The 27,551-nt window shown below is 38.7% G+C and overlaps 1 protein-coding gene across 1 annotated transcript in view; it reads left to right on the top strand.

The window, feature by feature from the left end:
* The window catches only part of LRRC9 (leucine rich repeat containing 9), a 148,168-nt gene that overhangs the window by 31,475 nt on the left and 89,142 nt on the right, over positions 1-27,551 (top strand). Inside the window, exons 8-12 of the mRNA XM_030884954.2 lie at positions 3,072-3,227; positions 10,972-11,168; positions 12,552-12,683; positions 23,557-23,733; positions 24,069-24,186. Coding sequence (XP_030740814.1) covers positions 3,072-3,227; positions 10,972-11,168; positions 12,552-12,683; positions 23,557-23,733; positions 24,069-24,186 — 780 coding nt within the window. The remainder of the gene's footprint in view (positions 1-3,071; positions 3,228-10,971; positions 11,169-12,551; positions 12,684-23,556; positions 23,734-24,068; positions 24,187-27,551) is intronic.

Genomic DNA, 27,551 nt, shown 5'->3' with positions numbered 1-27,551 from the left:
TTATTTGTGCATAATTAATATGCGTAAAAGTCCATTTAAAGTGCCAAGTGCTATAGAAACAACCTTTTTGAAATTGTAGTTCATTCCATTTCTGTTTATGACTTTGGTTTCTTTGGGGCCATTCCAAAAGCCAATCGATCAACTTCCTTTTTTTTTTTTTTGTTTCCAAATGGTTATTTTATCAGATTGCTTGAATATTAAATTTATCTTTGTTTGCAATCCCAAATAGTTACCTGAAGTTTGCTGTTTGGTGTGTGTTTACTTTTATTGTATACTTGTTTTCTAAACTCTTTGGCACAGTTTTCTGAGGCGTTCAGATGGCCGCAATACAGGTCGGAGAGCGTTTTTCTTTCTATTGTGCTGCCAATTCTGAGCACTCAGAGCTTTTGGTTTGTTGGGGTTGTGGTTGTTTTGAACTCTGTATTCTTTATTTGTAACAACTGTATTTTTATTTTTTCTAAATCCTCTAACTCCAGAGTTTTCTTTTTCTCCCTCCCTCCCCCTTCTACATTCACAGTTGAACCATATTATTAGGAAAGGCGCCTGATGAAAATGTGAGCTCTGACCATTCATCAGTGTTTTCCCTCAAAGATATATATTTAAAAAAATAGAAACAAACAAACCCCCTAAAGAGCATCTTTCTTTCTTTCTTTTTTTTTTGTCTTAAACATCTCTTGCGCTGCATCAGTAGACAGAACTTCGGTTAGTTTTATGAAATGCAACGTCTAACCCATTTCCAGCAGGGAGGGGTGAGGGGGTCACCTTCCATTTTTGAATATAGCATTATGTGTTGGGTACCATCGTTGGCTCTGACTCATAATGACCCTATGGACAGCAGAACAAAACACTCCCTGGTCATGTGTCAATTTCACAATTATCATTACGTTTGAGCCCATTGTTGCAGCCACTGTTGAGGGTCTTCCTCTTTTCCCTTGCCAATCATGATGCCACTCTCCAGGGTCTGGTCTCTTCTGATCATTTGTCCAAAGTAAGTGAGGTAAGATCTCAGCGTCCTAGCTTCTAGGAAACATTCTGGATGTATTTCCGCCAAGACAGATGTGTTTCTTGTTCTGGCAGCCCAACATCATAATTCAAACACATTAATTCTTCTCCTGTATTTCTTATTTCCTGTCCAGCTTTCACACACATATGAGGTGATATAAAAAGTCATGGCTGAGTCAGGCACACCTTGATCCTCAAAATGCTCTTTAACACTTTAAAGAGGTCTGATGCAAAAGATTTGCCAACTACAATACATCATTCAATTTCTTGACTGCTGCTTCCATGAGTGTTGATTGTGGATCCAAGTAAAATGAAATCTTTGACAATGTTTCTCTATTTATCGTGATGATATCCATTGGGCCAGTTGTGAGAACTTTGTTTTCTTTATATTGAGTTGTAATCCATTCCGAAGGCTGTATTATTTGAACTTCTTCAGTAAGTGCAGTTAGCGTTATAATTAAATTCTAATTTAAAACAAACTTTTCTATTATAACTTTTCTACCAAATTCCTTTGCAATGATGTTGACAATTACTTTGTATTGATGCTTAATTCTCAAAAATGCAAATGCATGTTCAAATAAACAAATGGATTATAGAATCAGCCTCAAAGTTGATTTGCTATACACCTACCAATTCTTGGACAGTCTTCCCCACTTCTCTAAGACCTCAAACAAAGAGAATTAAAGACATTATTGATAACTCTTATTTATTGTTTTTTGCAAATGTATGCCAAAAAAAAATCAAGAAACATCATTTGCTATTTCCTTGCATTTTTTTCTTAATGAATTTGTTTGCGTCAAACTCTTATTAGAGACTTTTCTATCAGTCCTAAAACATTATATCATCCTAATACATTTTTTATTTGTTCTTTTCATATGAATTCCTTATTTTTGGCAGATTAACTTATCAATTTTAGCTCCAGAACATCATAATTTACAGTCGGAGTATGAAGAAAAATAATTAGATTAGGCCTCTTCGTCTTGCCATATGTTTGTTTCTATTTAGTCCTTTATGACAAATAATTATGAGCTATCTTGATTATTCACTCTATATCAAATAGATACCTCTAACTAGAGGCTACATTTGTAAAAATGCGTGTTCAGAATCATATACAAGCCTTCCAGCTTAAACGAGGTACAGATTTCCTGGTAAAGAGAAATGGCTTTATTATTTCAGGTAAATGCTGAAAACAAGATCATATTTTTATAGTGCACCTTGTTTGTTTATTTTCTCCACAGATACTTCTTGTTGACTTATCCTGTTAAGCACTAATTAACTGATAATATGTTTAAATGGTAGATTTAACCAATTTACTATAATACATCTATTGATAACTGAGTGATCCTTTGGTATTACAGAATTCAAGAAAATTAGATTACACTGGCCACTTAGCACTTTTCCCCATCTTAAAGCCAGTTCATTTGAAGCATGAAATCATTAAGAAATATTTTATTGTCATGTTTTTTAAAAATGAAGAAAACCCTGGTGGCATAGTGGGCTATACACACTGACCTGCTAATCATAAGATCAGCAGTTCAAACCCACTAGCTGTCTAATCCTGTACAGATTTAAAGCGTCTAAAACCTAAAGAGATAGTTCTACTCTGTTCTACAGGGTCCATATGGTTCTGAATGAACTCACTGGCAACGAGTTTATTTTTCCTTTTAACATTTAAAGATTTTACCCAAGTTAAGCAAGTAGAACCATGTAGCTATACATTTGCTTTAGTAATACTGTCTTATTAGCTAAATGATACTATTGTGTAAATTGAATTTTCTATAGTCTCTTTATGCTGTCAAACTAGAAATAAGTATATGCCTTACATTTAAAATATTATTCACAAGGAACATCTTTAAAATTGTATGTTTTGCTGATTGAGTTTAAATGTAGAATCTGTGTAGCCATTATTATCACTTTAACCATTAATAATTGGACATTTAAAACTTTCTCTTTGTAATATAAGACATGGCACAGTCATATTAGTATTGCTAATATAAATTTTAAAATTACCACTAATAACAAATAATTCTATTTTTTCAGCTAAATTTTAATAATTTTCTCACTTTTAGGCCACAACAATGAAAAAATTAATGTATTACAATATGCGCATAAAGACTGTGCAGAGACATCTTAATGAAGAGCTTGAAAAACTGAATGACCGAAAATGCAAATTACAAAAGTTGCCAGAAGAACGAATAAAATTATTCAGATTCACTAGGAAAAATGTAAGCTTTAGTGTCATGAAACTTATGTGATTACAATTTAAGAAAAATGCCAGCTAAAGTAACATTATCTTTATATATACATATAGAAATATAAAATATATCTTAAAATGTGGATATATTTATATATAATATATTTATATATCTTTCTATATAAAGATAATGCTACTTAAAATATATATGCTTTCAAATCAATACTGTATTTCATGTCATAGGTGCTCCCAAAATAATGTTTCCATTGTAGGAGGTTAACTTTAAACTGCATTCTGTGTTGAGAAATAGCAGTTCAAAGAATGTGGGCTTCAGGAGCTTTGGTGGCATGGGGGTTTATGAATTTGGCTGCTCACTTCCACAGAAAGCATGGGCTAACTCACTTATAAAATGTTTTAAAGTTATGTACACTGTCAGAGAGCTAGAAGGATCTGTAAGGACTCATTCCAGCTGCATTTTTATTAGACACCAGCAGGTTGTGCTCAAAATTCATTTTCTTGCTTGAAGTGCTAAAATATCCCTTGACTCACAGGTGGAAACTTTAACTCTAGCTATGCCTTAGCAGGCTATGTTTTGTGTGCTTGCTGGTTTAGAACTGGGTTTCCTTTACTAAAGGTAGAACCTGAAAAACTAAGGATTATTTAGACAAAACAGACATTTGTGTATGTAAGAACTTATAATAAATAAATAACTTTATAAAGGTGAAGTATGGGAACATAATAGATTATTCAACAAATAGTACTAGAAAAACTGTCAAACTATTTGGGGGACGGGAAATAGAATCTTTACATCATATCAAAAGTAAATGCTACTTATATGAAAGCATAAAATGAAAAAACTGAAAACTATGTAGATGCATATTTAACTGATCTCAGTGGTCAGATTAAGCAATTACTAGAAATCACAAAAAAACAAAAGTTAGATTTAACTATGATAAGTCAATTAACAAATAAGTAATTAAACTCTGGTGCAGTAAAAAATAACTAATTAAATTAATAAATAAAGGCCAACCGAAAAAAGATTGCTTTCAGCAAACATGACGACCAAAGGAACCTTCGGCCTATAAGTAACTCTTCTAAAACAAGAGAAAGTCTAAATACCCAAATAGAAAAGTCGATCAAGTTACATGAACTGCATTTCACCCAGAAGAAACTTTAAAATTACCAATAGACATTTGACAGGAGAATCCAATCTTTACTCATTACTTACTTCCAAATGTTAATTAAAGTGATCAGAAATTATTTTATCCATACAACTGTCAAAGCTTAGCATATGCTAGTGTTTGGTCTGCTGAAGACAGGGGCAGCACAGCACCACTGATGGAAGGGTGCCTGCCATGCACATCAGGAGCCTAAGAATGTTCATGGCCTTTGAGCTAATAAATCTATTTCTAGCACTCTTTTTAAAAAGATTTTGATAAAGTTTTATACATAAGGATGTTTATCACTGCATTATTAATAATAAGAAAGTAGAAATTGCCTAAATGTTTACTTATGAGTTAAGTTATTCTTAAGCTATAGCAAGAGGGGGAACCATTATGAATCAGGTTCTTGAAATATATCTAGCATTTTTCTAAGATGGGCGAGTATTAGTTGCCATTGCAACTTGAAAATTTTTTATAAAAATATAATTTAAATGATGTATTTTAATAAAATAATAGGTAGTTATATGAAAATAATTTTGTATCTCATTTTCATGTGAAAATACAGGTATTAGGTAAAATCTAGAGATATGAGACACAATAATTATATTGGAACTTGTGCATTACTAGGAGAATAGGAAATACTATATTGTTTGAAATCCGTAAAGTTCTGTGCCAGGGTTACATCTTTTCACCATGTTTATTCAGTTTGTAGACTACGTAAATAATCTACAGATCTGGCCTGGATGAAGGGGAGTATGACATCAGGTTGGAGGCAAACTCCAACCTGAAACATGCAGATGACACAAATGACTCGAAGCCAGTGAAGATCAAGGATCGCAACTTTCAACATGGGTCACACCTCCACAGAAAGCAAACCAAAATTCTTACAATTAAACTAATAAGCATTATTACGATGAATGGAGATTAGAGGTAGTGAAGGATTTCATTTTACTTGGATCCACAATCACTGCCCATGCAAGCAGCAGTCAAGAAGTCAAATAATGTATTACACCGAGCAAGTCTGTTGCAAAGCACCACTTTAAAGCACAGAGCCAAGATGCCACCGTAAATAGCAAGGCTGTCACTTTGATGAATAAGGTGTACCTGGCCCAAACCAAGGTATTTTAATTGTCTCGTATGCAGGCAAAACTAAACCATGAATAATAACCTAAGAAGCTCTATGGTGCACCTGACCCAAGGCATGATATTTTCAATTGCTTCATATGCATGTGAAAGTTGGACATTGAATGAGGATGACGAAGATGAATCCATGCATTTGAACTGTGATGCTGAAGAAGAATATTGAAAGTACCATGGACTGCTAAAAGGACAAACTGATTGGTCTTAGAAGAAATATGGCCAGAGTGCTCCTTAGAGACAAGGACAGCGAGACTTCATGTTACCTGCTTTGGACATATTGTCAGGACAGACTGGTCCTTGGAGAAGGACATCATATTAGGTAGGGTAGAGAGGCAGTGAAGGAGGAGAGCCCTCAGTGAAATGGACTGGCATTGTGGCTGCAACAAGGGGCTCAAGAACAGAACCAGTTGTGAGTCTGGTGAAGGGCCACGCAGTGTTTCATTCTGTTGTGCACGGGATCACAATGGGTTGGAGCCAACTCGATGGCATCTAACAACAACAAAGAAGAATTGATGCCTTTGAATTTGATGCTGGTGACCAATGCCACTAATTATTAGTGATTGGAATGGGAGAGTTGGAAACAAAGAGAAAGGAACAGTGGCTGGAATATAAGGCCTTGGTGGTAGAAATGAAGCTGGAGATCGCGGATAGAATTTTGCGAGATAGAATTTTGAGTATACATATGCACTTCTCTAGATCGAATACCCAGAAATCGAATTGAATACACCCGTGGAAAGAGATGAGGGAGAAGCTCAATATGATGAGCACAAACAAGGCCGGGGCTGAGTAAGGAACCGACCACAAATTGTTCATATATAAGTTCAGGCAAACCTGAAGAAAAAATTTTAAAATCCATGATCTTCAGTACACCCCATTTGAAAGTCAAGAACAGATTTGATGCATTGAACACTAATGGCAGAAGACCCGAGGAGCTGGGGGATGACATCAAGAACATCACACACAAGCAAAAGTCATTAAAAAGACAAGAAAGAATGGTTAATGCAGCTATAGTTCAGTTAAAGCTTAGCACCTTAACATTTATTTTCCTGCTTGACCTATTTTAAATGTGTTCTGGTTTTCATTATTTTCTGCTTTTTTGGATTGAACTTTTTCTGTTGTTATTAGGTGGTTTTTTTGGGGGGTGGTATTAGTTTCTTCACATGGAATCCAGGGTAGATAGATATATAGGGACAGTACCTAGATTAATAGTTCCTTAGGGTTATGGCAATATAGGTTGGGGAGAAATGGGGAGCTAATAATAAGGAGTACAAGAATGAAAAAAATGTAAAATTAAGATTCTTGCATAACTCATTTTACTATAGTTAAACCTTTGAATTGTATGTTATGTGAAACTGCTAAAAATGTAAAAGACAGGAAAGAAAGAAAAGATCAAAGTAGATATCAGAAGAGACTCTGAAAGTTAATCTTCGGAACTATATGTGACCTCCTCCCTGGGGGACAGACAACCGAAAAGTGGGTGAAGGGAGACGTCGGACAGGGCAAGATATGACAAAATACCCATTTATAAACTATCAAGGGCTCATGCGGGAGAGGGGAGTGGGGAGGGAGGGGAAAAATGAGGACCTAATGTCGGGGGTTTAAGTGGAGAGAAAATGTTTTGAGAATGATGTATAAATGCGCTTTACACAATTGATGTGTGTATGGATTGTGATAACAGTTGTATGAGCCCCTAAAAAATGTTAAAAAAAAAAGAAAGTTAATCTTCAACTTAGAGTAGTTAAGTCAGAAGGAAGAAATAATGAAGTAAAAGAGCTGAGTAGAAAATTTCAAAAGGCAACTGGAGAAGACAAAGCAAAATGTCACAGTGAAAGGAGAAAACACCTGGAGTTAGGGACCAAAAGGGCAAACACACTCAGCAGAAGAGGGGCTACCCCCCAAACAAGTTTTTGTCAAAGTTACCAATTCAAATTTTTTTACAAAACAGCCCTATCACCTTCAAAGTACTCTCTGCTGCACTTAGTACATTTGTCAAATCTGTGATTCCATTCTTGGAAACGTTTTTCAAACTCATCTGTCTGGATGGCTGCCAGCAGATTTGTTTTTCTTCACCTCTTCTATATTGTCAAATCGCTGTCCTGTCCTGTCCCTCATTCACAGACACAAAAAGAAGTCATACAGAATGAGGTCGGTGAGGCAGGTGCATGGGGCAAGAGAGGCATGCTATATTTTTGCCAACTGGCACGCTGAGATGGCTGTGAGCAGGTGCACTGTTGTGGGGGCAGAACCAGTCCCCTGTCTGCCTCAAATCAGGCCTTTTTTGTCACACACTGTTACATCATCTTTTCAGAACCTCCAAATAGAAAGCTTGATTAGCAGTCTGACCTGGTAAAATGAACTCCAAATGCACTATGAGTCGACATTTTTCCGTTTGGGAAGTTGATAGATGCCTAGAATGAGGTTTATCATCATTCGACTTTTCACCTCTTTTGAAATGAGAAAACCACTCATACACTTGAGTTTTTCTCCTTATAAACTGTGTTCAACATCACAACAGTTTCTGTGGTATTTTTCCCCAAACAGGAAACAAAATTTCACGGCTGCACCCTGTTCTCTTAAATTGGCCATCACAAAAACGAGGTTTAAGCAAAACTGCTTTTACGAAAAAATTAACTGTGACCATAGAGAACCTTCCCAGGTGCTGCCACTGGGTGCACTGACTCAGAGTGAGTTGCTGGGTGCTCGCCTAGCAGAACAAATGCATACTATGAAAGCTCTGCCCAGCAGAGCTATTTTAGGGAGGGGGGGTACTTCCTCATATATTAAGCTGAAAGACTTGAAGAAAAATTCAAGATTCAAGTGGCAATATTGAAAGTTTCTGTATACAAAATAGTGAATGACCTGGGAAGCATCAAAAGAAAATGGAAGGAATGCTCAAGTCACTGTACCAAGCAAAAGCAATATTCCACTATTTCAAGAAGTAGCATATGTTAAGAATTGATGGTCCTGACGGAAGAATTCCAAGCTATAGTGCAATAGCAAAAAGGTTCCAGGAATTGACAAAATATCAATGGATATGTTGCAACAGGTTGATGAAGTGTACTGGAAGCCCTCACTCGTCTGTGCTAAGAACTTTGAAGACAGCTACCTAGTCATCTGAATAGGTGAGTTGAGATCCATATTTGTATTCATTCTAAAGAAAGGTGACCTAAGAGAAGGTAGAAATTATCCATTGACATGCAAGTTAAATTTTGCTGAAGATCCTTCAACTATCGTTGCAGCAGCACATTGACAAGGAGCTACCAGAAATTCAGGCTACATTCAGAGAACGTAGAACAAGTTATCATTGCTGATGTCAGATGGATCTTAGTTGAAATCAGAGAATGCTGTAAATATATCTAGATATTTTATTGACTGTTGAAAGGCTTTATTACCAGCTACAGATAGCCTTGCGAAGAATGGGAATTCCAGAGCACTTCATTCTGCTCATGTGGAACCTCTACGTAGAGCAAGTGGCAGCAGTTTGAACAACAGAGAATACTGCTTGGTTTAAAATTTTTTAAAAGTGTGCATCAGGGTTGTATCCTCTCACCATACTTATTCAATCTGTATGCTGAGCAAATCATCAGGAAAGCTGGGTTCTATGTAGAAGAGTGTGGCATCAGGATTGGTGGAAGGCTTATTAACCACCTTCTATGCTCAGATGACACAACCTTGCTTGCTGAAGATGAGGAGGACTTGAAGCACTTGCTGTTGAAGATCAAGGATTGCAGTTTTAAATGTGGATTACAATCTAATATAAAGAAAACAAAATTCCTCACTACGGTCCACAGACAACGAAGTAAAGACTGTAAAGTTATCAAAGACTTCATCTTGCTGGAATTCACAAGCAATGTTCATGGAAGCAGCAATCAAAAGCTCAAACAAGACATTGCATTGGGTAAAAATGCTGCACAAGACCTCTTTAAAGTTTTGAAGAACAAGGATATTGCTTTGAGAACTAAGGTGTGCCTGACCCAAGCCATGGTATTTTTAATTACCTCATATGCATATGAAAGTCGAACAAGGAATTAGGAATACTGGAGAAGAGTTGATGCATTCAAATTAGGGTGTTAGTGAGAATAGTGAAAATACCATGAATCCCAAAAAGAACAGAAAAATAACCGCTTTGGAAGAAGTATAGCCAGACTGCTCTTTAGAAGTGAGGACGGCAAGTCTTTGTTATCTGGAGAGACCAGTCCCTGGACAAGGACATCGTGCACAAGTGGATGAGCAGTGAAAAGGAGGAAGGCTGGTGATGAGCTGAATTGACACAGTAGCTGCAAAATGGGGTCAAACACATGTATGAGTATGGCGCAGGCTCCAGCAGCAGTTTTACTGATGTCTGGTCTGGTCACTATGAGTTGGAACCAAGTAGGTGCAACTTCCATCATCAACACACAGACAACAGATATTTGAATAAATATGATTAATTTTTCACTTATAAACTTTATATTTGACCATTATAAAGAAAGAATATAGGTAATTATAAGTTCATATATTCATATGCATCTTGACTGCTGCTTCCATGATTGGAGTACTACTGTTTATCTTGAATTCCAACAGGGCTGGGGTTAGGATAAGTAGTCAGGCATTCAACATGGGCCCCAAATTTAAGGGAGTCTCAAACTTCAGTAATCAAGACAACTAATATTTAATGCAGTATTTTTAAAATGAAAATGAATGCAAAAATCTATGAGAAGCAAAATATTTAAAAAATATTAAACCAAGACCGGTGCTATGTTGAGCTATATAAAAACTTGAATCAAAATGAATTATATGAATTTGTTTTCCTGTATTTTATGGTTAATGCTTTAGAGAACATTATAGTTGAAAAGTCATTGGAAAATTGAAAAGTAGATATGTTGAAAGTCACAACACTATTTGATATTTAAATATTTCATTTATACCCCAAACTGAATTCATTATAATTTTATGTTCCTGGATTCAAGAGAAGTCAAATTCATGAGATTTTCTCATTTTCAGTTAAAGAGTTATCCTGTTGGAAGTATGTAAGAACATCAATTAATCAAGAGAAATTGACTGACTGAGCTTGCACCATCTGTAATCCCATGTTTGACATCCTTTAATGAAACTTAGGAGGAAGATGAGACTTCCTTCTCTCATAAACAGCTACAGTCTTAGAAACCCATAAGGGCATTTCTGCCCTGTCTGATAGGGTGATTATGAGTCAGAATCAACTCAGTGGCAGTGAGAGGTTTTTTGGTTGTTGGTGTTATTGTTGTTGTTTATTAAATTTAGGGTACTTATTAGCATAGATTTTTTACTTTGTTCATTTAAGTTAACTATAGATGTATGTCTAAGCAAGTCAGAATTGACTAGACAACAGTGAGTTTGGTTTGGTTTTCTTTTCAATATATATAACAGATTCTAATAAAAGATCAATGCCTGAATTGAAGCTTTGCTCTAACTTTTAAATGTTCATTTTGCACCTTGGCCCTTTGTTTTCAACAGTTGGAACAAGAGCTGGCTGAACTTAAGAGATGTGGCAAAGGACACAGTGAGAGATCTAGTAACAGTAAAGTATCTGAACTTGAACAATCGAAGACCTGTGAAGCATTCACAGAAGAACCAAACTTTCAACAGAAGATACTGCTAAAACTAAAAGCCTTGAATGAAAGGGTAGCATTCTGGACCAAAAAAATGGATGAGTATGTTTAATGAATGGGTTAGTTCCGATTTGAAACAAGAGGCCCATCAGTTGAGCTCAGGTCCCTGTTTTCAGGAGTAGATGGTAATTATGAGATCAACAGTGAACTAAAGCATGAAATGTCCTTCCAATTCAGTTTCCTATTACATATAGGCACCATTGCTTCAAAGCTGGCAGAGACAGGTCTAATTTGGACAAGGAGTTTCCCTCTGAGAGTCTTCTTGTCACAGCACCCCTCTAATGCTTACAAACGGACGACATCAGAGCTGCCACTGGTGCAGAACCCGAGACCAGGCATAATATATTATACACACTTGTATGGAATTGTACAGAAAAATGCCCAGGTTGAATGTAGGAATATAAAATAAAGATGCTTAATAATACTGAAAAAGTGTATTAGGGTACTAAGGGACTAAGTTGGTTGGCCCTATAATAGTATGATCAACAATAATATAACAAAACAGACAAACAAAACCAGTGCCATTGAACATATGTACTAATGTGCTTGATAAAATTGATGTATGGATTGTTATAAGAGCTGTAAGATACCCCAATAAAATGACACATTAAAATTCAAAAACAAAACAAACAGTGCCATTGGATGCATTGTGGTTCATAGTGACCCTTCATAGGGATTCCATGACTGCAAATCTTTATGGGAACAAATGGTTTCATCTTTCTCCTGTTGAGTGGTTGGTAGACTTGAACCACCCACCTCATGGTTTTCCATCTAACACAAGGATAATAGCTAACACTTCTTGGGTTACTACTCTGTGCCCAGATTGGTTGCTAAGAGCTTTACATGCATTTTGCACTCAGAATCCTACAAACAGTTTTTTAAGGAGGCATTAAAAAAAAGCAAACCTACTACCTTCAAGTCCTTTGCAACTCATATCCAGTGCCATTGTGTCATTTCTGACCTGACAGCAACTTTATGTAAAGGGTTTGCAAGGCAGTAAATCTTTACTGGAATAGACAGCTTCCTCTTTCTCCTGTGGAGCAGTTGGGGGTCAGGGGGTGGGGGTGGGTGATGGTGGTTAATTGCCAGCCTTGCAGTTAGCAGTCCAACACTATCCAACAGCGACAACAAGCCATCACTGGTGTTTTATTGAGTAAACTGAAGAACAAAGGCTCTAAGATCTTAGAGACTGAAGTGGTAGAGCCAGGATGATCTTCTAACCCTCACTTCTTCTGAGATGTGCAAAATTTGAGGTTATTTGAATTGACCCTCCAAAAGAATGTCTTTTACTTAATTATTAACACCAAACTTTCTTTATCCATTGAAAAAGTCTTGTGTTTCAATACCAATTTAAAAAAATTCTATTGTGAATTTTCATGTCATGATCTTGAGACCATACTAATGACTATATTTTTCCTTCAAAAGAATTGAAGAAATGTATCATATTGAAGTAAAGAAAAAGAAGAAAAGTTATGGTTTATTGATCCCCTGTTTGTTAATTGAGTTGGAGACTGTGGGAAATATTCATTTTGAAGAAGGCAATCAATCTGATGACTGGTAAATGTGTTTGAAATTTAATTATAGCTTACAAAAAATATTAAGTCCTTAAAAATCAACACCTAAGAGATCAGCTTATAAAAATATTTAAGTTTTGCAACACTTCTTATGTAGAATATTTATTCATTGAACATTGATAGTTACCTATTTTACTACCTAAACATATCTCTTTTAACACCATTTCTCTAAACTAACATTGAAACCATTCTAATGGTATTGCATTGCTCTTTACTCAATTTTCCATAGCTGGGGACAGGATATAATTTAGGGGTATGGTGGGGGGCGGGCAGTTTAGGGTCAACTATTTATTTTTATGTGTGTTTAGGTCCAGACTCCAGAATCAAGGCCCACTACTAGAAACGAGGAGGTGGTCATGTGGCCTCACTGAGAGGCCCAACCAAATAACTGATCCCAAAATACTGCTGTAACATTCCCATTTCTCACCTCATTTTCTCACAGTTAAGAAGCCCTAAAATAACCGTAGATTGCTGTAGAGCCACTCTGTGAACCTGGGTGTGTGCAGATGTGCCAAGAGGCATGCGGGGTGGTGGATTGCCCTGGGCATGTCACCTTGGGGCATAATTATACTCAGCCACGGCTATAACAAACACTCATGGAGTAGAATGAAATATTGGCATTAACTTTCTGAAAAATAATGTATATGTGTGGTTGTTGTGGTTTGCTTTAACCCAAGCAACTGCTTTCAAATAGATGTGCCTTTTCATTCACTTCTGTGAGTAAAAGCTTCGCAAGGGCCCTGCAGACTAGTTTGGTGGCAAAGGGTAAGATGCATTGCCCAACAGAGAATGAGACCTTTGAAAATGAATAATTTCTTTTATATCAATACATTTATTTTCCCAGCAGTTACTTAACCACAATACTTGGACAAAGATATAAAAAGTATTTAACCTATTCCTTTGCAAATAAGTAAAGCCCTTGATTTTTGTCAAGTGCAAACATTGAAAAGTGTCTCTGTGCAGGGTTCACAAATAATTTTCAGGCTTTCACTTATATTCACTCAAATGAAACAGAATTGCTTGTACTGTTTAAGTTAACTTGTTGCGGAGGAAGCCCTTACTAAACAAGCAGATTGTGAGGTGAAAGGGCGTGAAGGGGGTGGGGTACCATTTAGATAACCATGTCAGCCTGATAGCAAATGTTGAGCTCATTTTGACTTGGATAATCATTACTAATTGTTTATTTGGTTTTATTAAGACTAACCTTGATCCACTGTCAGGAGAAAAATCAAATATATGATGGCAAGATTTCAATGACTTTATTATTATTATCTGTATACTTTAGACGTTTGGTCACCTTAGCTATGATCTCTTATGTGTGCTAAGAAATAACTGCTAAAATACAAAAGTACTTTAAATTGCTATGTGCTATATTCCTCAGTGTGCTATTCCAACACTAACTCTTCTTTTAATTAATTTTTTTCAAGCTATGGGTCTAGCATTGAAACGAGTTCTTTGGTTGAGTCAAGATTTAAATATGAAAGTTTTCTCTCAAAGCAACCTTTCTTTATTTCTTTAGCTGAAAGAGCACTATGGATTTCCAACTAATGTCATTCAATATTTCTTAACTTTCATTGTGAAAGAAAACATTTATTCCATTTCCTACTTTACCAGAGCTATATTTTATAGAGACTTCCAAGTTAAGTGGATTGTCGACACTCCAGTGTATCATCATTGTTGAAGACTTGCCTTGCCTATTGAAATACCCAGAGACATCAGACCGCATGCATCAAGTGGGTACTCCAGAACATCAAAGACATGGCTCTTGAGCTAGAGAAGCATTTGACCTGGTTATAGATAGAGGGCATTTACAATTCAAACCAACAATAACAACAAAAACCTTTAAAACACCATGAATTAATTATAAGTGACTCTAAGCTTCTATGCTTCATAAGTCCTAACACTGAGCACAGGCCTGGATTGGTTATTAATGGATCATTATTAATTGAAGGTTCTGTATCACTTTAATAGAACAAGGGGGGGTTCCAAAGTGTTTGAAGAATGGAATTGAACGCAAATGGCATTTCTTCACAAACATTTGAAACCCCTCAGATCCGTAATGACTATAATGCAGACAGAGCCTATGATGATATTCACCAATTAATTGAACTATATGCCTGTGTATTAAAAAAGCCATGCTATATTGTTTCAAGGAACTATATCAGCAGAAAGTTTTGGTTTTATACAAGATAAGATCTTTATTTAAGTCAGTGAGTCCAGTAACAGTATTTATTAGACCCTTCTTTAGGATTATGAAGTTTTAAAAGGTTTTAACAGGTTTGATTTAGTTCCAGCCTTTTAAAAATATGTGCATTCCACATTTGCTAGATAAATGCATCATTTTTATATTAAAGAATGTTTGTAGTCATCAATTCATGTAGCTGAATAGTTCAGTCAGTGATCTAAGGCACAATTGTGGACATGTCCACCTTCCAGTCTTAGTGACCACTACAGTATCAGACACTGTTAACCATAACTTCCGTGTAATTTCACCTCTTGTTTTTTTGTACAATTGATCTTTGAACAACATGTATAATTTTTGACTCCCCAAAAATATAACTGCTATTGACCCAAAGCCTTATACAATAACATAAACCAATGGCATTTCCAAAAAAAGGTGACCCAACAGAATGCTCAAATTATAGAACAATACCCTTAATATCACATGCAAGTAAAATATTGCTGAAGTTCATCAACTGTTATTGAATGATCTTCAGCATATCTTAAACTGAAAGAATTTTCTAAAATCCGAGCCCTAAGTTGCAACACTGAAAGATTCTATGGGCAAAATATTGAATAATGCAGGAAGAAGGAAAAGAATATAGAAAACATACACAGAGACACTGTACCAGAAAGAACTAGTGAACATTGAGCATGTCAATAGGTAGCATGAGCAAGAACCAATTTTACTGAAGGAAGAAGTTCCAGCTGCACTGAAAATATTAGCCACAAACAAGGCTCCAGGAATGGATGGAATACCAATTGAAATGTTTTAACAAGCTGATGAAGCACTGGAAGCACTCACTCGTCTATGCCAGGAAAATTGAAAGACAGGTATTTGGCCAACTGACCGGAAGAGATCCCTATTTGTACCCATTGCAAAGAACAATGACCCAACAGAATGCTCCAATGATCGAACATTATTGTTGATATCACATGCAAGTAAAATTTTGCTGAATATCAGCAGCAATGGTTGTACCAGTACATTGACAGGGAGCTGCCAGGGGTCCAGGCTGGATTTAGAAGAGGATATGGAACAAGGGATATCATTGCTGATAGCAGATGGATCTTGACTGAAAGCAGAGAATACCAGAAAGATGCTTACTTGTGTTTTGTTGACTATGGCAAGGCATTTGACTATGTGGATCATAAACTATGTCTAGCCTTGAGAAGAATGATAATTACAGAACACTTCATTATGCTTATGTGGAACTTGTACATGGTTAAAGAGGCAGTTGTGGGAACAGCACAAGGGAATGCAGCATGGTTTAAAATCAGAAAAATTGTGTGTCAGGGCTGTATCCTCTCACCATATTTATTCAAACTATATGCTGAGAAAATAATCAGAATCTGGATTATGTGAAGAAGAATGTGCATCAATGCCCACTCAGAAGGACCGTATACGACAGCACAGAAGTGCTCCTGTGAGTTTCTCAGACTGTAACTCTTTGTGGGAGTAAAAAGCCCCACTTTTCTCCCTCAGAATTCCTGGTAGTTTCAAACTACTGACCTTATGATTAGAAGCCCAGCATATAACCACTAAACCATCAGGCTTCCTTCAGGATTGGAGGAAGGCCTATTAACAATCTACAATAGACACAACCTTACTTACTGAAAATGAAGAGGACTTGAAGCAATTGCTGATGAAGAACAAGGATTGCAGCCTTTAGTATGTATTACAACTTGTAAAGAAAACCAAAATCCTCACAACAGGACCAATAGGTAACATCATGATAAATGGAGCAAAGATTGAAGTTGTCCAGGATTTTGCCTTGCTTGGATCCATAATCAATACTCATGGAAGCAGCAGTCAAGAGATCAAACAACACGGTGCCTCGGGAAAATCTGCTGCACGGGCCTCTTTAAAGTGTTGAAAAGCAAGGAGTTTACTTTGAGGACTAAGGTATGCCTGACACAAGCCATGGTGTTTTCAATCGCTTCTTATGGATGCGAAATTTGTACATTGAATAAGGAAAACTGAAGAGAAGTCGATGCATTTGAATTAGGGTGTTGGCAAAAAGAACCAACAAATCTGTTTTGGAAGAAGTACAGAATGTTCCCTAGAGGCAAGAAGAGTGGGACTTTGTCTCATGTACTTTGGGCATGTTGTCAGAAGAGACTAGTTCCTAGAAAGGACATCATGCTTGGTAGAGGGCTTTCAAAAAAGAGAAAGACCCTGGATAAGATGGATTGATACCGTGGCGACGACAATGGGCTCAACCATAAGAACAATTATGAGGGTGGCGCAGGGCTGGCGGTGTCTTATTCTGTTGTATGCAAGGTCGCTATGATTCGGAACTGACTCAATGACACCTGACAGCAGCAGCATGTATGATATACTGTACTCACATGGGCTGCGTTTTCAATAAGAGATCAAATGGTATTACACAAAAAGAGCAAGATTTTCTTGCTGGTATATCCTGGTAGCACAGGCAGTTAAGCAATGTGCTGCTTGCGAAAAAGTCAGCCATTCAAATCCAATAGCCACTACATAGGAGACAGATGAGGCAGTCTTGCTTCTTTAAACATTTACAGACTCAGAAACCCTTAGGAATAGTTCAACTCAGCCCTTAGGGTCGCTATGTGTGTTAGGCCGGGTTGACTAGAGAAACAAATCCAGAGACACTCATATCTGTATAAGGAAGCGCTTTATATGGAAGAGTAATTGTATATTAAGAAAATGTACCAGTCCAGTTCAGAGCCAGTCCATAAGTCTGATCTTAGCCCATAAATAAAATACTAATCCAAAAATCCTTCTTCAGCCTCACACAGTCACAGTCACATTCAGTGACCCACAATGGAAAAAGATCACAGGCTGGTGGGTGCAAAATCTTGTGGATCCAATCGCTGTGGAAACATCTCAGCACTGGTATGGGTCTTCACACGTCTCCTCTAGCTCTCTGAGTGTGGCTCTTCAACAGGAAGGTAAAGCAGAGAGAGAAAGTTCCCAGAATCCTCATGAGAAGACCATGCCCAAAGGGAGGCATCATCAGTCTGTAACCTGATTGACAGTCAAGATTCCACCCCTTCACTCTTAACACCCTTAAGTTGACACAGGATTATGTAACTGCCACACTCTGGGTTGAAACTGACTTGAGGAGAACAGGGATTTTGTTTGTTTTGGGTTGGCATAGCTACAGCAAAGGCTTTCCATTTCTTACAGTGACCCTTATGCTGGAATCCTTGATCTTGAAATAGCAGACATAAACAGCCATTGCAGATTTCAATCTACGGTACATATCAAGCAATTCAATTTTTTTTTGTAATGTTATGACTCTTCTTTGCATTTTGGGAGCACTTCCAGCATGACGAGTGGCACTCTGTATGGTTCCCATGGCAATCAATCTTTACAGTATTACATTTACTCAATTAAAAATACGCTAAAACTTTGAGAGATCACTTTTTATTTTGATACACAATTTTCTGGAGAGAGGAACTGCTCCCTTAGAGAGGAAGAACATTATAAGATAATTAAAAAAAAAATCCTTGTGTAAGAGGACTCACATGTTGAGGTTCAAACCCAAGTTGGTCAAAGATGAACTCTATGTCTAGACGTTGTCTTTGTACTCTCTCCCTCGGCAGTCTCTTCTCCTCCTGTACAATAACAAATAACTTATAGTTACAATCTCTCTCTTAGACTTCAGTCCTGAACTTTTGATGGTTCAGCATGTCTATCTGGATGTCCAACTGGCAAGGCAAGCTCAGCACATTCCGAAGGGAACTCGGTTGTGGAGTCATTACGTAGTTATGTAATGGAGTTAGATTCAGAAAACCTAAGTTTAAACTCTTATCTGTATGATCTTGAATCAACTATTTAAGCTGTCTGAACTTCAGCTGCAAAATGAGAAGAAAAAAATCTGTCACGAAGGTTGCTGATATATTATACACAATAGTGTGAAAATAACTAGTGCTTAATATTTATATTTTGGTTTCATTCTTCATACTCACAAGCCACCCATTCCTTCAGAACCTTACCTCCCTGTCGAGACTCAACAGATGCTGAAGCCTAATACCAACCTCTCCCTATTATCTCCCCGTCCAATGAGGTGCCAAAACAAAGGTGCTCCCACACAAGGCCTCTTGCATTCACTCCCTCCTGTCCATTTTGACCTCCACACAGGCCTTTGGAACCCTCATCTAGACTATAACTGCAATACCTAGCACAGTACCTGCAGGCAGTAGGCGCTTAGTCATCATTAATCAACAAACATAGGTTCCTAAATGGTCTCCCATTTTATGTACAGTAGAGTGTTTTCGCTACAGAGAGCGTTCTGTTAAAATAATATGAAAAGCTACCTGTTCCCTTCCAAATTATATCCAAACCCTTTATGCCAACATTTAGTGTCCGCCACTTTATGGTGTCAAAGCTGCACTATCTCCTTTCAACCCCCTTCAAAGTCAGCTAATCCAGAATATTCCACACTGCTCTCAGATTATCCTTGGCAGGTACATTTGGTTGTTCAGCTTCTTTCACCCAGACTCTCTTTATATCTCCCACCCTCATTGTGTCACTGCTTGTCCAAACTTACCTGTCCTTCAAGAGCCGCTCTAATAATGCAAGACATATTTTTATCATGCCCATCAGATATACTCATTGTTGATTTTGAATTTTCATGGAATGAGTTGTATCCTTCCTATTCCCTACTACTGTTTTGCTTACACTTATCCCACTACATTTCCTCCCGATTGATGTATAGATGCAATGAAGATATAGACTAGCATTTCTAGTGTGTTCAGTTCCTCAGTACAGATTCACTAAGCCTCTGGTCCAGACCAGAAGCCATGTGAGCTGCTAATGCTACTAGTAAAGTACGACGCAGCTCTCCCCTTCTCAAGCCTGGAAGCGGGTAGGGGAGACTATGTCATCAAAACAGAAATGGGTTCCAGAATAGTTGCAAGTGTGGAGCACAAGAACATTTAACGTCGATGGGGATTTAAAGAGAATTTCATGGATTTGGGGGGACACTTGAAGAAAGGTGGCTTTTTAAAGAGCAGATAGAAGTTAACTATACAAAGAATTGGGAGGACTGTCCCACACAAGGGAATATGTACAAAGGCATGTAAATAGAAAAACCTTGAGAGCTACCAGTAGCTTTTCATGAGAGGGGTCTGATTATTTTAAGAGAGGTTGGACTCGTGGTTTGCAAGATGCCCTTAAAGGTAAGGGACTCCTTAGAGGAAAGCCAGGGCAGATTTAGAGATTATTTTATAAGACAGTCACTATTTGAAATTTAGACTAAAAAAAGCTCTCTGTACCTCGGACCAGTGATGCTTGCTCTCCTGTAGCACATTTGCAGCGAGGCTGTGGGAAGTTGTGAAGAATTGATGGCAGTGGCAGTCCCAGCATATTTCTACCAGCCTTAAGCTAGTTCTCTCTCTTCCAGCACACTGTGAATAATGTTTTCTCACCCCCAGATGATTGATTCTCAGTGAGTAAAGACTTTACTTCCTGTGTCCCCAAATCGAACTCTGTCCCCATCTTCCTAGCAATACGGTTTCTTATATCCAGTTCTTAGGAGCCCTGGTGGTGCAAATGATTAAGCAGTTGGCTGCTGCCTGAACGGCTAGCAACTCCACAGGAAAAAGACGGTGCGGTCTGCTTTGTAAAGTGTGCAGCCGATGGGGGAGCTCTGCTCTTGCGCATCGGGTCTCTGAGGCAGAATCAACTCAGGAGTTCTCAGCAACAACAGCATAAGGTAGAACTCAGTCCAATGAATTCCAGGGCCAAGTAAAGCTCTCTGAAAGGTCCACATCCCCTGGAGTTTCCCTGTGCCTGTTACTGGTTCCTTCATTCCTAGGGAACACCACTCCCACGAGTTATAAAATATCCACTTTATAACTTAAACTTTATCTGAAATGTCTGCTGCACTAGTTTCTATCAAAGTTTCAGTGTTGTAAGACATTGAGGGGGAGAGACTTACGCATTGAGCTGATAACCCCAAGGTCAGCAGTTCAAAGCAGTTTTTAAAGGTCAGCTCCTCGGGAGAAAGATGGAGCTTTCTACTCCTGTAAAGAGTTAACAGTCTTGGAAACTCAAAATGACAGTTCTATCCTGTTCTATAGGGCCACTCTGAGTCAGCATCGACTCAATGGTAGTCAGTTTGATTTTGGTATGACTGATTTAAGGAAACCCAGTGGCACTGTGGGTTAGGCATTAGGCTCCTAACCACAAAGCCAGTGGTTCAAACCCATCAGTTGCTACAAGGGAGAAAATGAGGTGTTCTGCTCCTATAAAGATATACAGTCTCTGTGGATGGTAGTTGTGTAGTGGTTACATATTGGGCTTTGATCCAATGGTCAGCAGTTTAAAACCAGCAGCAGCTACTGGGGAGAAAGACTTGGCTTTCTACTCCCATAAACAATTACAGTCTCGGAAGCCCATGTGGAGTCAGCATTGACTCCATGGCAGGGAGTGTTGGGGAGGCTAGTATGCCTCAGAATCAACTCTGTAAGGGGTTTAGTTTTAGTTGGGGGACTGGTATAATCCCAGCAAATAATCCCTCTATAGGAGGGAAGCTGAGTTTCTCTGGACAGCTCACTTTTCACTTTTAAAAGAGGAGTAATTTTTAAAAGGGCAGTCCCAGGTGTCAGTGGTTCAATCTTGGCTAATGAAAAAGGAAGAGATTCTAAACTAGGAGCCCAGATCCTGGTCTCAGAGTTTACCCATCAGGAAGCCCACCTTCATGGTCATAGCTCACATTCAAGTTCAAGCCTTGGCGAATCATGTAGGTGAGAACCTAGACACCTCATCAAAGGTAAATGTATCCCATACGAGGTTCACTTACTTTCCCCCAAAATTGATTCATTTGCTGAGCTCTTCATTAAATGTTTACCACTTAAAGACACGGGCAGAATTATTGTAAGCATGACCATTACAGGCAGCAGCTACCAATTGAATGCTTCTGTACTTACCCTGCGCTCTTCACATACCTGGCTCTTCCTCCTCTCCAGTTCTCAGCTCACTTCTCTTCTCTGAAGCTGTTCACCAACAGCCTGTCTAAAGTAGCCCACTCCACTCCTTATTCTGTAGGCTTCTCTAGAAATTATTTATGCCTGTATCTGTTCCTTTTTGGTTGCCCGTCTTGGAATATCAGCTCCATGACAGCAGACTCTGGCTCCTTCATTTTTAATAACTAAAGTTAGGAAGCTATTGCAATGGTGCAACTGAGAGATGGTAGTGATAGAGATTAGGGTGTCAACAGTGGCATTGATCAAACATAGTTATATTCACAAAGTGTTTCCGATGTAGAGCCCAACAGATCTTCTGAAGAATTGCATATTGGTTAGGAAGAGTGAGGAGGCAAGGGACATTCTTGGGTTTTTAACTTAAGTTACAGCTGGATGATTGCGCTCTGTGCTGAAATGGAGAACACTTGGGAGCAGCAGGTTTGGGGACAGTTTCTGAACAAGTGACTTGAGATGCCTATTATATATACTAGTGGACTGACAAAATAGGCAATCAAATAGTCATATCCAGCTAAGTAAGTGTTTAATAATGACATGATATTGGGTATGACTGCAGGTTTTTTGGTGGGACACCACACAAAACTTAAATAAATGAGAGATAAGCTTGTTAGTTACAATGCCGAACAAGAGAAGGCTACTAAGCAGGGTCACACAGATAGATAGTTATACTGAGACAGGGAAACAGCAAGCTGGGATTTGGGGAGATAGATTCCATATGACTAGCAGGTTGTTGTTAGCTAGTTTTCCCAGGCTTCCTGGGGATTAGGTCTCTTGAATAATTCTACAAGCTTGGCTATAGGGTTTGCCCCTGGTTGTTTGATATAGGGTCTTGGGGCACTTAGGATAGCTGCACAGGGGCATGGAGTGTGAGAGCTGAATGGATTGTAGACTAACTGGGCTCTTGCCAGGGCCTCACAACTGGATCCAAATAATATTTCAAGAAAAAATATATTACCATTGAGTAGTGATCAGCATTAGAAATAAAATACTGTAATTTTTCATGAGATATTTTAAGCATTATGTGTGTGTGTTTATAACCATGATGTACTAGATGAACTCACATAATGAAGAATATTCAAGGAAGCAAAAGGAGAGCCATAGATTGACCCCTGGGGCACTCCAACATTTATAAGTTTGTGAGAAGAAAAAGATATATATATATCGCTTTAAACTGGTTCTTTCTAATATATATATAAAGGAGCAACTAAGAAGAGGAAAGCCAGGGATATGCAGTTCCACTGACATAAAAAACAGAATATTTCAGGTCGGGCGGGTTGCTCAGCCAACACATCATTCAGCCAGAATCAACCTATCATACTAACATGATGACGAGCTTCATGTTTCACTTGAGTGCCTCTTTGATTGATTACATCTCAACTATTGAATCAAGGGGAGAAGCCCTGACGACCTGCTCCCACAAAGCTTTCAGACAAGGAAACTCCATGGGGCAGTTGTGCTTACTCTTCCTCGGGGTCCCTAGAGTCAGACAGGACTCGTGGGTACATAGCAACAACATTCAAACCCCAAACACAGCTGTTCGAGGACCATATTTAACAAAAACACACAAATATGAGCTCTGACTTGTCAACTGCACGCTGCCCAAGTCTGTGTTCTCCCACAGACTGAGGAAACCATGCCGTCTTCTCTGTCTATTTGATCTTTCCGCCCAGGTTCAACTCCTGCCATGAATTAATGCTGTCGCGTTTTTGCTCCTGGGACTTCAGAATGTACGGCATCACAGGAGTGAAAGTAAAACGTGTCATTAAAGTGAACAACCGTATTCTTCGTCTAAAATTCGAAGAGAAATTCCAAAAGTTTTTGGACAGTGAAGATATACACGATTCAGAGTAAGACGTTACTTTCTATAAGGGAATCTTTACAAAGTGCTGTTTTAGTTTGTTTTTGTTCTAAAGCTTCACTGTTTTAACACTTTCCAACATGAAAAATGCACCCTTGTCGGCAACCTTTTCCTCTTCTTGCATCCCTCGGGCTAGTCCGACCTCAAGGTGTCTTCACGGCGGGCGGCCTCTTGTTGCTAGAGGAGAGCGGGGAGAACCGAACTCTGATGCTGGGAAAGCTGACGTCAACGGGAAACAGCACCAGCAGGCCAGATTGGCCTTCCGTGTGGGTAAGATTTGATGAAATCAGTTCTCAACTGTTCTCCATTTCACTTATTATTCAGGAGCCACCGAAAGACGATGGAATGCCTGTTTTATATTTTTGAGCCTGACATCATCATGAAGAGAAAACATCTACTGCACGTTCTTGAAGAGGGGTTCCAAGAGGAGGAAGCCAGCAAGGTAACGTGCAGTGCTTTTTCAGATCTTCTCCTCTGGGTCCCTTTCAAATGTGATCGAGTTTTTAATTTTTTCTTTCTTTTCAAGTGGGGCTTCCCTCTGTTTTACTTTGTTATTGATCATTTTTTCGGCTTTCTGTCTATGAAATCCTGGATAGGTAAATCGCTAGAGACTGACAGTTTCCTGAGGTGTGGCAGGGGAGGTTTCAGGGAAAAAGGGAGCTAATCACAATGAGTAACAAGAAAGGAGAAAATGTTCTACAATCTATCGTGGTGATGATTGTACAACTCTTTATAAGCTTGAACTATTGAATTATATGATATGAATTATATGCCAATAAAACTGTGAAAAAAGGTGGTTTTTTGAAAGTAATGCAGTCTTCCCAATGATTAAAGCTTTGCCACCAGCTAAGCAAGATTGCCAAATATTTATCAATAGTCATATCAAACTGTTAGCATTTCACAAACAGCTTAATCATATGATACAAAGTATAGCAGCTTCCTTCTTCAAGGTAAGTCTACTAATGACCTTACCTTCCTTATTCTGTTTAGTATTCCTTGACATCTTGTTTTAATAATCCACTTCTTGAGTCTGTTATCAATATCTTATTAACTCTGTGGGGTCCTCTCGAAAAGAAATCCATTTATTTAACATCCCCTCTGTCTCTTTCTTGCCACTTCCACTATTTATCCTCTCCTCTTTATTACGCCCACCTTGCTCCTGCTACCTCAGTCAGTCTTGAACTCCAGCATTGCCAATCACCCTCTCTCCGGTCACCCTGCTTGGTGAGGCAACCGCAGCACACTGGTATGGAGTGGTGCGTCTTAGCTCGTTTTCACGACGACACATAGAAACAGTGATATTACTGCATTTGAACCCCGGCGTTATCACGCAAGGCTACGTGAAGCTGAAAGGAAGAAGATGATAATACTGTCAACTATACAGAATAGGTGTTAAGATTGAGTAAAATAATGTATGAAAATGTCCTTAAATGATTTCACCTAGGAAAATCCAATAAAATTTACCACTCGTGTCTGAAGCATTTGATGCTATTGAGAGCACTCTTCATTCTGAAACTCCCTCTGTCATCCATGATATGGTGCTGTGATTGTTCTCTGTCTTCTTCTCTTTTCATCTTTTGTCTCTGCTAGATTAAAAACATCCCTCCCTTTTTATTCCTCTTTACACACCCATCAGGTACTCCCATTGGCAGATCCTAGAAATGCTGGGAACTGAGTAGCAAACTACTGTGTAGCATGTAGATGCCTGATAAACTAGATGTCTAAGCCAGGGTGTTCACAGAATAAGTCAAGATAAATACTTCAACTCTGTATTGTTTGAGAAATGGGTTCTGGTTTAAAAGAAGAAGTGTGCAAGCCATGTGGAAGAGATGTTTGGCTTAAGTTGGCAGGGCCCTTGTTAAGGTTTACCTGAGTGCAGAAGTAGACACTTGGACTGGGAGATACTTGAGATTCAGACCACCTGTGGGCTCATCTGTCATTGCCAGACGACCTGCTTATTGAAGGTGGGCGAGTATAGATTCTTGACTAAATTTGCCCACATGACTCAAGGATATAGCTTTCAAATATTTTTATGGCTATCCACGGCTTAAAGTGCCTTGGTGGCATGATGGGTTATAAGTTGGACTAGTAAGTGCAAAATCGGCAGCTTGAACCCACCAGCTGCCCCATGGAGGGGAAGAAACCGCGCAAATTACTGAGACACAGTCATCAAGAGTATCATGTTTTCCTTTTGGACCTTCGCCACAATCTCCGTGTTCAGCCCAGATGATCATCTCCTGACTCCAACGCTGACACCCACAGCTGCCATTCTGCGCGTGCCATCAGTCTGACCTCCTGGCACTTTAGGTCACTAGCCATCTTTTCTCCTTTTGCCCATTAGTAACTCTTTCCCTGCTTCTACTAAGAAAGTGTCATTCCATAATCACTTACTATTTCTAGTAACTCCTACCATTATTACTTGAACACAAATAAATAGAGAGGACACAGCTCAGTTCCTTGCTACATGCCTGAGCGAGCTGTAGCCCTCTGCTGTTTTGCAGATTCTTTCCGTGTGCTTCTCGTTCCTCTGTGTCTCCGTTCATTTACAACAACAAGAGCCTTCCTCTTTCTCGCTGTCCCTCCATTTTACTAAGCATGATGTCACTTCTGGTAACGTGTCCAAAGTAAGTGAGACAGTCTCACCATCCTTTCCACGAAGGAGCATCCTGGCTGCATTTCTTCCAAGAGTCAACTCAAAACCCTCACTCCTGTAGAGTCGCTTCTGACTCACAGCAACCTTATAGAACTGTCCCAAGGCTGTAACTCTTTACAGGAGTAGAAAGTCTCATCTTTCTCTCGCCACGTGGCTGGTGGTTTCAAACGGTTGACTTTTCGGTTTACAGCCCACTTGTAACCACTAGACCACCGGAGCACCTTTCTTCTAAAACACTTGTATGTGCCACCAAGTCAGTTCTGACTCACAGCGACCCTATGTGTAACAAAAGGAAACATTGCCCAGCCCTGTGCCATCCTCACGACTCATTGAACCCATAGATGCAGTCACTGGGTCAATCCGCCTTGTTGGAGGGCTTCCTCTTTTTCACCGTGCCACCACTTGACTCAGCATGATGTCCACCACCACCATCGTACAGTCTCACCATCCTTACTTCTAAGGAGCAGCCCAGCTGCACTTCTTCCAGGACAGATTTGCTTGTTCTTTTGGCAATTCATAGTACTTTTCAATATTCTTCACCAGCACCCTAATTCAAATGCATTGATTTTTCTTTTTGCATCAGTTTTTCTTTAGTCTTCCTTATTCAGTGTCCAACGTTCACATGCACGGAGGCGATGGAAAATACCACAAATTGGGTCAGGCTCACTGTAGTCCTCAAAGTAACATCCTTACTTTCAATACTTCTTTAAGTATTTAAAGTACCTGCCTTGGGTAGCAGATTTACCCAATGAAATGCCTCTAATCTTGACTACTGCTTCCATGAACATTGATTGTGCATTCAAGCAAGACAAAACTCCTTGACAACGTCAACCTCTTCTTCATTTATCATGATGTTACCCCCCTGATCCAGCTGTGAGGATTTTGGTTTTCTTTACATTGAGTCATAATTCATACTGAATCTGAAATCCTCCATCTTCATCAGCAAGTGCTTCAAGTCCTCCTCACTTTCAGTAAGCAAGGTGGTGTCGTCTGCATATTGTCAGTAAGCCTTCCTGAAGTCCCAATGCTGCATTCTTCCTCATCTTTTTTTAAATCATTTTATTGGGGGCTCGTACAATTCTTACCACAATCCATACATCCATCCATTGTGTCAAGCACATATGTACATTTGTTGCCATCATCATTCTCAAAAC

Source organism: Echinops telfairi, unplaced genomic scaffold (assembly GCF_000313985.2).
Source record: "Echinops telfairi isolate 266 unplaced genomic scaffold, ASM31398v2 ScPeMD7_18;HRSCAF=68, whole genome shotgun sequence".
Taxonomy (NCBI): domain Eukaryota; kingdom Metazoa; phylum Chordata; class Mammalia; order Afrosoricida; family Tenrecidae; genus Echinops; species Echinops telfairi.
The sequence above is the reverse complement of the archived record's forward strand: the minus strand, read 5'-3'. Positions and strand labels throughout refer to the sequence as shown.